The sequence below is a fragment of the Ursus arctos genome, unplaced genomic scaffold (assembly GCF_023065955.2).
Source record: "Ursus arctos isolate Adak ecotype North America unplaced genomic scaffold, UrsArc2.0 scaffold_4, whole genome shotgun sequence".
Taxonomy (NCBI): Eukaryota; Metazoa; Chordata; class Mammalia; order Carnivora; family Ursidae; genus Ursus; species Ursus arctos.
The window spans coordinates 49,403,927-49,416,702 of NW_026623056.1; the positions used below are offsets into that span (position 1 = coordinate 49,403,927).

At 38.6% G+C, this 12,776-nt stretch overlaps 1 protein-coding gene and 1 non-coding gene across 6 annotated transcripts in view; one reads left to right on the forward strand and one right to left on the reverse strand.

Moving 5' to 3' along the window:
- Positions 1-9,761: 9,761 nt before the first annotated feature.
- LOC113257290 (U6 spliceosomal RNA) lies at positions 9,762-9,865 on the forward strand. Its single transcript, XR_003316914.2, has one exon. It is a non-coding gene; the product is annotated as a U6 spliceosomal RNA (small nuclear RNA).
- Positions 9,866-10,579: 714 nt separating this feature from the next.
- The window catches only part of LNP1 (leukemia NUP98 fusion partner 1), a 34,284-nt gene continuing 32,087 nt past the window's right edge, over positions 10,580-12,776 (reverse strand). For all 5 annotated transcript variants that reach the window (XM_048215268.2, XM_026492135.3, XM_057306724.1 and 2 more), the window contains exon 5: positions 10,580-11,093. In XM_048215268.2, coding sequence (XP_048071225.1) covers positions 10,944-11,093 — 150 coding nt within the window. In that variant the 3' untranslated portion in view covers positions 10,580-10,943. The remainder of the gene's footprint in view (positions 11,094-12,776) is intronic.

Sequence of the window (12,776 nt, forward strand, 5' to 3'; positions counted from 1 at the left end):
TTTCAGTTGATGAAATATATTATAAAATTCCTAGCCATGATTTTTACAGGTGTCACTATCCTTGAATCTAGGGAGGGGAAGAATCTTCCCAGGTAACCTATATCAGCCAGCCAGCCACTCCATCCAGGTGTCTCCTTTTCCCATGGATGGGCCATTTCTCCCCAGCCCTTTCCATATTCTATGAGTAGACCATCCCCAAATCTGAAACTTGGTTGTCAAGACTGAAAAGTATATGAAACAAGGACAGGGAAAGAACTGTTTTCTGCATAACTACAGCAGAATGCAGACGTTGAAGGCAGGTTAGGCTCCATCCTCCCCCTCTGTGGTGGCAAATAACAGTCAAACAGCACCAAGTAACAGCTTGACGTCATCTTTTAAACGTGTGAAAAAGCATCATACTGCATTAAAAGACCACATGAATGTGCCAATCCAAAATGGATGAAGGTACAAGTTGTATGAAAATTGAAAAATTTCACTCAACATCACTTACTATGAGGGAAATGCAAATCAAAGCCACAGTGAAAGTGGCAGCAGCCTCTATGTCATCAGCTGTAGCAGCTTACTAGATACGTCTCTGGAGGCAGGGAAACAAAAGCAAAAAGAACTATTGGGACTTCATCAAGATAAAAATCTTCTGCACAGCAAAGGAAATAATCAATAAAACTAAAATGCAACCTTTGGAATGGGAGAAGATATTTGGAAATGACATATCTGATAAGGGATTAGTATCCAAAATCTGTAAAGAACTTATCAAACTTAACACCCAAAAAACAAATAATCAAATCAAAAAATGGGCAGAAGACATGAATAGACATTTTTCTAAAGAAGACATACAGATGGCCAACAGACTCATGAAAAATGCTCAACATCACTCATCAACAGGGAAATACAAATTAAAACTACAATGAGATATTACTTCACACCTGTCAGAACGGCTAGAATTAACAACACAGGAAACAACAGGTGTTGCCGAGGATGTAGAGAAAGGGGAACCCTCTTACATTGTTGGTGGGAATGCAAACTGGTACAGCCACTCTGGAAAACAGTATGGAACCTCCTTATAAAGTTAAAAATAGAACTACCCTGTGATCCAGCAATTGCACTATGAGGTATTTACCCAAAAGATAGAAAAATACTGATTCGAAGGGACACATGCACCCCAATGTTTATAGCAGCATTATCGACAATAGCCAAATTATGAGAAGAGCCCATGCACATCGACTGATGAATGGATACAGAAGATGTGATGTGATAATGGATACAGAAGATTCTTAACTGTAGAGAACAAACGGAGGGCTGCTGGCATAAAGGTGGACAGGTTGGTGGGTTAAATAGTTGATGGGTATTAAGGAGGGCACTTGTGATGAGCACTTGGTGTTGTATGTAAATGATGAATCACTAAATTCTTTAAAAAAAATTTTTAATGTTCAGTTAGCCACTGCATAGTACATCATTAGTTTTTGATGTAGTGTTCAATGATTCATTAGTTACATATAACACTCAGTGCTCATCACCACACGTGCCCTCCTTAATACCCATCACCCTGTTACCCACTCCCTCCACCACCCTCCCTCTGAAACCCTCAGTTTGTTTCCCAAAGTCCACAGTCTTTCATTTTTCACCTCCCTCTCTGATTTCTCCTCCTTCAGATTTCCCTCCCTTCCCCTATGGTCCTCTGTGCTGTTGCTTATGTTCCACATATGAGTGAAACCATATGAAAATTGTCTTTCTCTGCTTGACTTACTTCACTTAGCATAATCCCCTCCAGTTCTATCCATGTCGATGCAAATGGTGGGTATTCATCCTTTCTGATGGCTGAGAAATATTCCATTGTATATATGAATCACATCTTCTTTATCCATTCATCTGTTGAAGGGCATCTTGGCTCCTTCCACAGTTTGGCTATTGTGGACATTGCTGCTATGAACATTGGGGTGCATGTGCCCCTTCTTTTCACTATGTCTGTATCTTTGGGGTAATTACCTAGTACTGCAATTGCTGGGTCATAGGGTAGCTCTATTTTTAATGTCTTGAGGAATCTCCATACGATTTTCCAGAGTGGCTGTACCAGTTTGCATTCCAACCAACAATATAGGAGGGTTACATCCTCACCAACACTTGTTTCCTGTTTTGTTAATTTTTGCCATTCAAACTGGTGTAAGGTGGTATCTCATTGTGGTTTTGATTTGTATTTCCCTGATGGCAAGTGATGTGGAGCATTTTTTCATGTGTCTGTTGGCCTTTTGTATGTCTTCTTTGGAGAAGTGTCTGTTCATGTCTTCTGCCCATTTTTTGACTTGATTATTTGTTTTTTGGGTGTTGAGTTTGAGAAGTTCTTTATAGATCTTGGATATCAGCCCTTTCTATAATGTCATTTGCAAATATCTTCTCCCATTCTGTGGGCTGCCTCTTAGTTTTGTTGACTGTTTCCTTTGCTGTGCAGAAGCTTTTTATCTTGACAAAGTCCCAAAAGATCATTTTTGCTTTTGTTTCCCTTGTCTTTGGAGATGTGTCTTGAAAGAAGTTGCTGTGGTCCATGTCGAGGAGGTTGTTGCCTGTATTCTCCTCTAGGATTTTGATGGATTCCTGTCTCACATTGAGGCCTTTCATCCATTTTGAGTTTATCTTTGTGTATGATTAAGGGAATGGTCCAGTTTCATTCTTCTATATGTAGCTGTTCAATTTTTTCCCAGCATCACTTATTGAAGAGACTGTCTTTTTTTCCATTGGATATTTTTTCCTGATTTGTTCAAGGTTAGTTGACCATAGAGTTGAGGGTCTATTTCTGGAGTCTCTATTCTGTTCCATTGGTCTATGTGTCTGTTTTTGTGCCAATACCATGCTGTCTTGATGATCACAGCTTTGCAATATAGCATGAAGTCAGGCAACATGATGCCCTGAGCTTTGTTTTTCTTTTTCATCATTCCCTTGGCGATTCTTGGTCTTTTCTGGTTCCATACAAATTTTAGGGTTGTTTGTTCCAGCTCCTTAAAAAATGCCAATGGTATTTCCATCGGGATGGCACTGAAAGTGTAAATTGCTCTGAGCAGGATAGACATTTTAACAATGTTTATTCTTCTGATACATGAGCATGGAATGTTTTTCTATCTTTTTGTATCTTCCCCAATTTCTTTCATATGTGTTGTGTAGTTTCTAGACTATAGATCCTTTACCTCTTTGGTTAGGTTTATTCCTAGGTATCTTATGGTTTTAGTTGCTATTGTAAATGGAATCAATTCCTTAATTTCTCTTTCTACAGTTACGTTGTTAGTGTATAAAAAAGCAACTGATTTCTGTGCATTGATTTTGTATCCTGCCGCATTGCTGAATTTCTGTATGAGTTCTAGTAATTTGGGGGTGAAGCTTTTGGGTTTTCGACATAAAGGATCATGTCATCTGCAAAGAGAGAGAGTTTGACTTCTTCTTTGCCAATTTGGATGCCTTTTATTTCTTTTTATTGTCTGATTGCTGAGGCTAGGACTTCTAGCACTATGTTGAACAATAGTGGGGAAAGTGGGCATCCCTGTCATGTTCCTGACCTTAAGGGAAAAGCTCTCAGCTTTTCCCCATTGATAATGATATTCATTGTGGGCTTTTCATAGATGGGTTTTTATGAAATTGAGGAATGTTCCCTCTATCCCTATACTCTGAAGAGTTTTAATCAGGAAAGGATGTTGTATTTTGTTAAATTCCTTTTCTTCATCAAATGAGAGAATCAGATGGTTCTTGTCTTTTCTTTTATTAATGTGCTCTATCATGTTGATTGATTTGTGAATGTTGAACCACTGCATCCCAGGAATAAATGCCACCTGTTCACGATGGATAATCCTTTTAATGTACTGTTGGATTCTGTTGGCTAGGATCTTGTTGAGAATTTTGGCATCCATATTCATTAGGGATATTTGTCTGTAATTCTCCTTTTTGATGGGGTCTTTGCCTGGTTGTGGGATCAGGGTAATGCTGGCCTCATAGAACAAGTTTGGAAGTTTTCCTTCTGTTTCTATTTTTTGAAACAACTTCAGGAGAATAGGTATTATTTCTTCTTTAAATGTTTGGTAGAATTCCCCTGGGAATCCATCTGGCCCTGGACTCTTGTTTTTTGGGATGTTCTTGATTACTGCTTCAATTTCGTTACTGGTTAGTGGTCTATTCAGATTGTCAATTTCTTTCTATTTCAGTCTTGGTAGTTTATAAGTTTCCAGGAAGGCATCCATTTCTTCCAGCATTGCTTAATTTGTTGGTATATAGTTGCTGATAATAATATCTAATAATTGTTTCTATATCCTTGGTGTTAGTTGTGATCTCTCTCCTTTCATTCATGATTTTATTAATTTGGGTCCTTTCTCTTTTTCTTTTGGATAAATTTAGCCAGTGGTTTATTGATCTTATTAATTCTTTCAAAGAATCAGCTTCTAGTTTCATTGATCTGTTCTACTGTTTTTCTGGTTTCTATTTTATTGATCTCTGCTCTAATATTTATTATTTCTCTTCTCCTGCTTGGTGTAGGTTTTATTTGCTGTTCTTTCTTCAGCTTGTTTAGGTGTAAGTTTAGCTTGTACATTTGGGATTTTCCTAATTTTCTAAGAGGTGCTTGGATGACTATGTATTTCCCTCTTAGGACCGCCTTTGCAGTATCCCATAGGTTTTGGACTGAAGTGTTTTTGTTCTCATCAGTTTCCATGAATTGTTTAAGTTCTTCTTTGATTTCCTGGTTGACCCAATCATTCTTTAGCAGAATGCTCTTTAACTTCCAAGTGTTCGAATTCCTTCCGAATTTTTCTTGTGATTGGGCTCCAGTTTCAAGGCATTGTGGTCTGATAACATGCAGGGAATAATCTCAATCTTTTGGTATTAGCTAAGACCTGATTTGTGACCCAGTATGTGGTCTATTTCGGAGAAAGTTCTGTGTGCATTTGAGAAGAATGAGTATTCTATTGTTTTAGGGTGGAACGTTCTGTATATATCTGCGAAGTCCATCTGGTCCAATGCGTCATTCAATGCTCTTGTTTCTTTGTCGATCTTCTGCTTAGATGATCTGTCCAATGTTGAGAGTGGAGTGTTAAAATCCTCTAGTCTTAATGTATTATTGTCAATCTGATTCTTTATTTTGTTTAACAGCTGGCTTATGTAGTTGGCTGCTCCCATGTTGGGGGCATAGATATTTACAATTGTTAGATTTCTTGTTGGATAGACCCTTTAAGAATGATATCATGCCCCTCTGGATCTCTTAATACAGTCTTTGGTTTAAGTTCTAATTTGTCTGATATAAGAATTGCCACCCCAGCTTTCTTTTGAGGTCCATTAGCATGATAAATGGTTCTCCATCCCCTCACTTTCAGTCTGGATGTATCTTTAGGTTCAAAGTGAGTCTCTTGTAGACAGCATATGGATGGGTCCTGTCTTTGTATCCAATCTGCAACCCTGTGCCATTTCATGGGAGCATTTAGGCCGTTCATGTTGAGAGTAACTGCTGAAAGATATGTATTTATTGCCATCCTATTGTCTGTAGAGTCCCTGTTTCTATGGATTGCATCTGTAAATTTCTGTTCTGTACCATTCTTGGGGTCTTTCTCCTTTTATAGAATCCCCCCCCTTAATATTTTTTGTAGGGCCAGCTTGGTGGTCACATATTCTTTCAGTTTCTGCCAGTCTTAGAAGCTCCTTGTCTCTCCATCCATTCTGAATGACAGCCTTGCTGGATAAAGTATCCTTGGCTGCATGTTCTTCTCCTTTAGTACCCTGAATATATCTTGCCAGCCCTTTCTGGATTGCCAGGTCTCTGTGGACAGGTCTGATGTTATTCTGATGTTCCTCCCTCTGTACATAAGAAATCTCTTCCCCCAGCTGCTCTCAGGATGGCATCCTTGGATCTATGATTTGCAGGTTTTACTATTATATGCCAAGGCTTTGGTCTATTCTCCTTGATCTTGGGAGGGGTCCTGTCTTCCTCTTGGACATAAATGCTTGTTTTCTTCCCCAGATTAGGGAAGTTCTCAAGTACGATTTGCTCAAATATACCTTCTAGTCCTCTCTCTCTACACCCCCTCAGGGATCCCAATAATTCTGACATTGGCACGTTTCATGGCATCGTTAATCTCTCTAAGTCTGTTCTCCTGGATTTTAAGCTGTTTGTCCCAGGCCTCCTCCTGTTCCTTCCTATCAGCTTATCTTCTAGTCACTAATTCGTTCTTCTGCCTCATATACCCTAGCTGTTAGAGTATCCAGTTTAGACAGCATCTCATTCATAGCATTTCTAAGTTTGGCCTGATTAGCTCTCATTTCTGCCCTTTGAGATTCTGTATTGCTGCTGATGGTTTCCTCAAGCCTAGGTATTGACTTCATAATTTCTACTCTGAAGTCTATCTCTGACATCTTGCTTATATTCATATCCATTAGGTCTGCAGGAGAGGCCATTGTCTCTGGTTCTTTTCTTTGTTGGGAGTTCCTCCTCCTATTCATTCTGTTGAGCGGTGTTTGAGGGGTGGTTGAGGGTTGAGGTACAGAGTCCAAAATATCAACCACAATCCAGGCAAGATGCACCCTCGTGACCACCGGAGATTTTCCGCTTGTAGAGATCCAGATATATATTCTTACATCTCATGCTGATTTTGTGGGTGTTCGGAATGGCTTGGTAGATACAAGCTAAATTCAGGGGACCTGTTGAAATGGAACACCCTACTCTTCCACCATCTTGCCCCTCCTCCTGCCCAACTTTCTTAATGCAGCAGCTCCTCACCCCAGAATCCCAGCAAGAAAGCCCAGAAGGTCTTTGGCCCAAACTTGTGCCCCAGAAGGCAGCACCTGTGGCCCAATGAGGAGGTGAACTCAAATCACTAAATTCTACTCCTGAAACTAATATCATACCATATGTTAACTGGAATTTAAATAAAAACTTCAAATAAAAAAAAAAAACCACAATGAGATATCACCTCACACCTGTCAGCATGGCTAAAATCAAAAACACAAGAAGCAAGTGTTGGCAAGGATGTGGAGAAAAAGGAACCTTCATGCACTATTGGTGGGGATGCAAACTGGTGCAGCCACTGTGGAAAACAGTATGGCTCTTTCTCAAAAATTGAAGATAGAACTACCATGTGATCCAGTAGTCACACTACTGGGTATTTACCAAAGAATATGAAAATGCTAATTCAAAAGGATATATGCACCCCTATGTTTATTGCAACATTACTTACAATAGCCAAAGTATGGAAACAGACCAAGTGTCCATTGATAGATGAATGGATAAAGAAGATCTAGTATATGTATGTACACTCAATTTCTATACAGCCATAGAAAAGAACGAAATCTTGCTGTTTGCAACAACATGGTTGTAATGCTAAGGGAAATAAGCCAGTCAGAAAAAGACAAATACCATATGATTTCACTCATATGTGGAATTTAAGAAACAAAACAAACAAAGGGAAAAAAGAGAAAAACTAAAAAATAGACTCTTAACTGAAGAGAACAGATGGTTACCAGAGGGGAGGGGGATGGACAGAGATGGGTGAAATAGGTGAAGGGGATTAAAATGTACATTTATCTTGATGAGCACTGAGTAATGTACAGAATTGTTGAATCACTGTATTGTACATCTGAAACTAATATAACACTGCATATTAACTATACTGTAATTAAGATAAAATTTTTAAAAAGAAAATTGAAAAAATACAAACTAAAGATAATTGCTACTTTATTTTTTTCTCAGTTTTCCTCTTCCCTTTTTTTTTTTTCCCTTCTCCTTTTCCTTCTTTTTACTGCCTGTGACAAAGTTACCTTGTGCCTTACATAAGCAACCAATTCTAGTATTATGACTAGAGTTTTGGGAGATATTCTTTACAAATGGAGACTCTGGCTGCCCTTGGCATTTGAAGAGCCATGACAGAAACAAAGAATAAATAGGGAAAATGGGCAGGGGACATGAATAGACATTTTCCCAAAGAAGACATACAGACACCCAACAGACACATGAAAATATACTCAACATCACTAATCATCAGGGAAATAGAAATCAAACCATAATGAGATATCACCTCATACCTGTCAGAATGGCTATTAACAAAAAGACAAAAAATGACAAGTGTTGGTGAGGATGTAGAGAAAAGAGAACTATTGTGCACTGTTGGTGGGAATGTAAATTGGTGCAGCCACTACAGAAAACAGTATGGAGGTTCCGCAAAGAATTAAGAACAGAACTACCATATGATTCAGCTGGGCATCTATCTGAGGAAAACAGAAACACTAATTCAAAAACAAATATGCACCCCTGTGTTCATCACAGCATTATTTACAATAGCCGAGATATAGAACAAACTTTAAGTGTTCGCCAATGGATAAATGTGTAAAGATGTGGTGTATATATACAATGGAACGTTATTAGCCACAAAAAAATGAAATCTTGCCATTTGCAACAATATGAATGGACCTTGAGGGTATTATGCTAAGTGAATAATAAGTGAAACAGAAAGACAAATACTGTATGATTTCACTTATATATGAAATCTAAAAAAAGGAACAAATGAACAAATAAAACAAAACTCGTAGGAGAGGAGGGGAGATAAAAGAGTGAGTGAAATGAGTGAAGGGAATCAAAAGGTACAAACTTCCAGTCGTAAATAAATAAGTCATAGGAATGTCATGTATAGCATGGTGACTATAGTCAATAATATTGTGTTTCATATTTGAAAGTTGCTAAAAGAATAGACCTTAAAAGTTCTCATCATATATGTCTACGAGGAAAACTTTCTCAAACATACTAATTTTGCCTTAAGTAATTTCAAACAAGGATCCATACTGGGGTGCATGGGTAGCTCAGTCGGTTAAGTGTCTGACTCTTGATCTCAGCTCAGGTCTTGAGCTCAGGTCTTGATCTCAGGGTAATGAGTTCAAGCCCCACATTGGGCTCCATGCTGGGTGTAGAGCCTGCTTCAAAAAAAAATTTAAATAGGATCCATAGTAAGAAGAGAGGACTTGTATGAATTGTGGAAGTAGTCGAGAAATGCCATGCTTCAGAGCACTGCTGAACAGGAAAGAAGAAGAATTGATGTTTGGTGGTGATGATTCCATGGGAATATATATATGTCCAAACTCATCAAATTGTGTACATTAAATCTGTGCAGTTTGGGGATATCAATGATACCACAATAATGCTGGGGTGTGTGGGGGGGTGTTTTTTTATTTTATTTATTTATTTGAGAGAGAGTGAGCGAGAGAGAGAGAGAGAGCACGAGCTGAGGGAGGGGCAGAGGGAAAGAGAGAAGCAGGCTCCCTGATCAGCAGGGAACCTGACATGGGGCTCAATCCCAGGACCCTGGGATCATAACCTGTGGCGAAGGCAGACGCTTAACTGACTGAGCCACCCAGGCGCCCCTAAAGCTAGTTTTTTTTAATGGAAAAAAAAATGTTCTCATCATAAGAAAAAAAACATGTAACTACATGTGATGATGGATGTTAATGAGACTTATTGCAGTGCACAAAATATACAAAAATCAAATCATTATGTTGTACACCTGAAACTAATAGAATGTTAAATGTCAGTTATACTTCAATATAAAAAAAAGAATAAATAGGGAGCGTTCTAGTATCTTTTCTTCTAGGGAAGAAAAATAGTGATAGCATATGGCCTCAATGTGTTAATTAACCCGACTGTGGTAATCATTCCACAAAGCATGCATATGTCAAATCATCATGTTTGTACAATTTAAAATGTATAATTTTATTTGTCAATTGTACCGCAATAAAGCTGAAAATTAAAAAAAAAAGAAGTACTCAGTTCAGCAACACATATACTAGAATTGGAATGATATGGAGATTAGCATGGCCTCTGAGCAAGGATGACATGTAAATTCATGGAGCATTCAATATTTTTTAAATAAGTCATGGGATATAAGGTAAGCATGGTGACAATAGTAATAATGTATATTTGCAGGTTACTGAGAGAGTAGATCTTCAAAGTTCTTATCACAAGAAAAAAAACTGGTAACTATGTGTGATAATGGATGTTAACTAGACTTACTGTGGTGATAATTTCATAATATATTAAAAATATCAAATCATTATGTTGTACACCTGAAACTAACATAATGTTACATGTCAGTTATGTCTCAATATAAAATCTAAAAAAATAAGAATACGGTCTCATAAAGTTAAAACCCAGAGCATAAAGCTGACCTCAAAAAAATCAGTCTCCACCCATGTAATCAAAATCATAAGTTATTTCCAGCTCCTGCTTTTCTCATTCACATCCACTCATCCCATGCACATCGCACACACACACACCAAGTTAGGAGCCAGGGCTAAAGGGAAATGAAGGTCCTGCCTCAGGTTAGGAGCATGAGTCAAAATGAACTGGGCTCTGGCCCTAACTCTGCCACCTCACCGATGAGTTCCCAGACATGTCTAAATTTCCATTTCCTCAACCAGCAAGTGAAAAGAATAGGTCCCACCTCGGAGTAGTGAGGATTATTCTAGGTAAGGCATTGAAGAACTCGGCAAGGTATGTGGCATGTTAATTACCAGTTCTCATTCAACGACGGCCATTAGACATACTTATATAATTACTTCTGATAAAGAAGTAAACTTAGAGTCACACCAATGACTTTTATTTAAAATGATTTGCACGGTTGATGTGGAAGAAGAGTTAGTGAAGACGGGTGGGTGGCTCTTTAAATATCTTTCTTTACATTTTTAAGAATCACTCATTCTATTAAAATACCTTTCATTCTCCTTATTCCCATAAAAGGACAACATAGCACATCACACTCTTGACTAAGACATCAGAAGCAGTTGGAGTCGAGGGCGAGTCATCTTGGGGAGCAGCTGCACCCACCGCCCACCGCAGTCACTCAGCAGCTGTGGACCCTCGTCACAGCTACCACCACCTGGCCTGGCGTACTGGGACCCAAAACCCACAGTGGTATCTGGAGACATGATGTGGAAACAAAATACTATTTGGGCTCTTTTTCAAGCAAGGGGGACATGTATGCTTCTCCGTGTTCTTCCTTCCTAGAGTTCCTTCTTTCCTCCACTTTCTTTCGAGATTTTATCTCCATCCTCAGGCATTCCCTTTCGCTTCTCTCCTTTCTGCTCTCAGGTCCCTGCAAGAGAAAGGTCAGAAAAAAGGTGGAGAAATGTGCTGACAGCTTACAACAAGCCACATTTCTCCTAACTCAGAAATGAAGAAAGCCCTGGCCATTTAGTAGACTTCCACATCTTAGCTTCTCATAATAAATTAACAGGGGAGTTGCTAAAGGTTTTAGTCATAAATAAAAGGAATGGGGCCTTGGGTGTCGGCAGAAGGTCTAGGGAGGAAACTCAACCCGTACACAGCCCTGAGGTATAGAGGGATGTGATTCCACAGGATATGATTAATAGTCTCCTGGTGCTTTCTGAAAAGGAATATGGCAAGTGAATGATATATGGGATGATTCTAACCTCCCAGTGTCTACTTCTTTAATTACATTAACAGGAGGGTTTGCCTGCAGTTCTAATGTGAGGACTATGTGAAGAATGAAGTGTTGAGGAAATGACATCCAAGCACATTACCATTCCCCAGCTGGTTGCCCAGGGGTCCACATTCACTGGTTTATTGAGCACACACGACTGTTCTAAGATCAGGAGATACAGTACTAACCAAAGAAACCCTCCTTCTTCAATATTACCCCTAGGTGGAGAGTGACAGACAACCCATAAGCCTAAGAGGAAACAAGAAGATCACAGACAGTGATAAGTGCAATGATAATGACCAAACAGGGTGGTGATATGATAGGGAAGTATGAGGTGGGAAGGGGGAAGGCTTCTCTCGTTTCCATGGTCAAGGAGTGTCTTTCGAAGGAATTACTGACAAAAGAATGGCATTAATTAAGGTGGTGATGGCATCTACTTACACTTCTATTTTTAAAAATAAACAAATAACATCATGACTCTCCCCCTCCTCCATTTGAACGGGAAACGCTGGGGAAACACCTGAGTGGCTGTCAAGTGAGTATGCGCTGCGATGAGTGCCCGTCTTGACCCCACCCTGCAGGCTGAGTCATGAGGGTGTCTGGTTACTGCCGCAGTGTCAGCTACTCTTCAGTGCTAAATCGTTTTTATACCTAGATTGTTTGATTTCTATCTGTACTGGTCCAGTGGCCAGAGTCACAAAGAGAAACAAATGAAGCTAAGATACAAGTTAAGAGAAACTTAAAAATTGTGTTAGTTCGGTTAAGTGTGCCCTCGGATTATTTTCATTAGCCCTACCGTCGTATTAGATCATCAGCCTGATCAAAGTGCCTATGTAGCAGTCATGAATATCTCCAAAACCTATAAGAACAGTATAAAAAAGAGGAAATATAGGGATAGTATTTTCAAAATAGTGATGGCTTTTCCCTCATTGAGAATAAAGACTATCTGAGAAATGCTTGTAAGTAATGAACTGAAATCTTTTTTCTTATCTCATTGTTTAGAAACAAAATGTAAAAAATTATCAAAATAAGACAACTGAGGTTTTCAATACCAAAATGAAAGAATTTAATGTTGTTGGTCATGATCAGGTCACAAAATTACCTTCAGATCTTTTTGATGCTAAAGGATATAAAATTTTAATCTACACATTACTCTACATTTGGCCCCCAATCAAAATATAAATCAGTTTTAGATTTGCTGATGAACTACACTTTTTAGTGTAGTTAGCTTTAGAAACGTATGTCAATTGTTAAATAAGAACAAGTTTTAAACTATATGTATGTTCTAAACTTTTAATTTTACAAAAGGATAAACTATAAAATACTCTTTAAAAT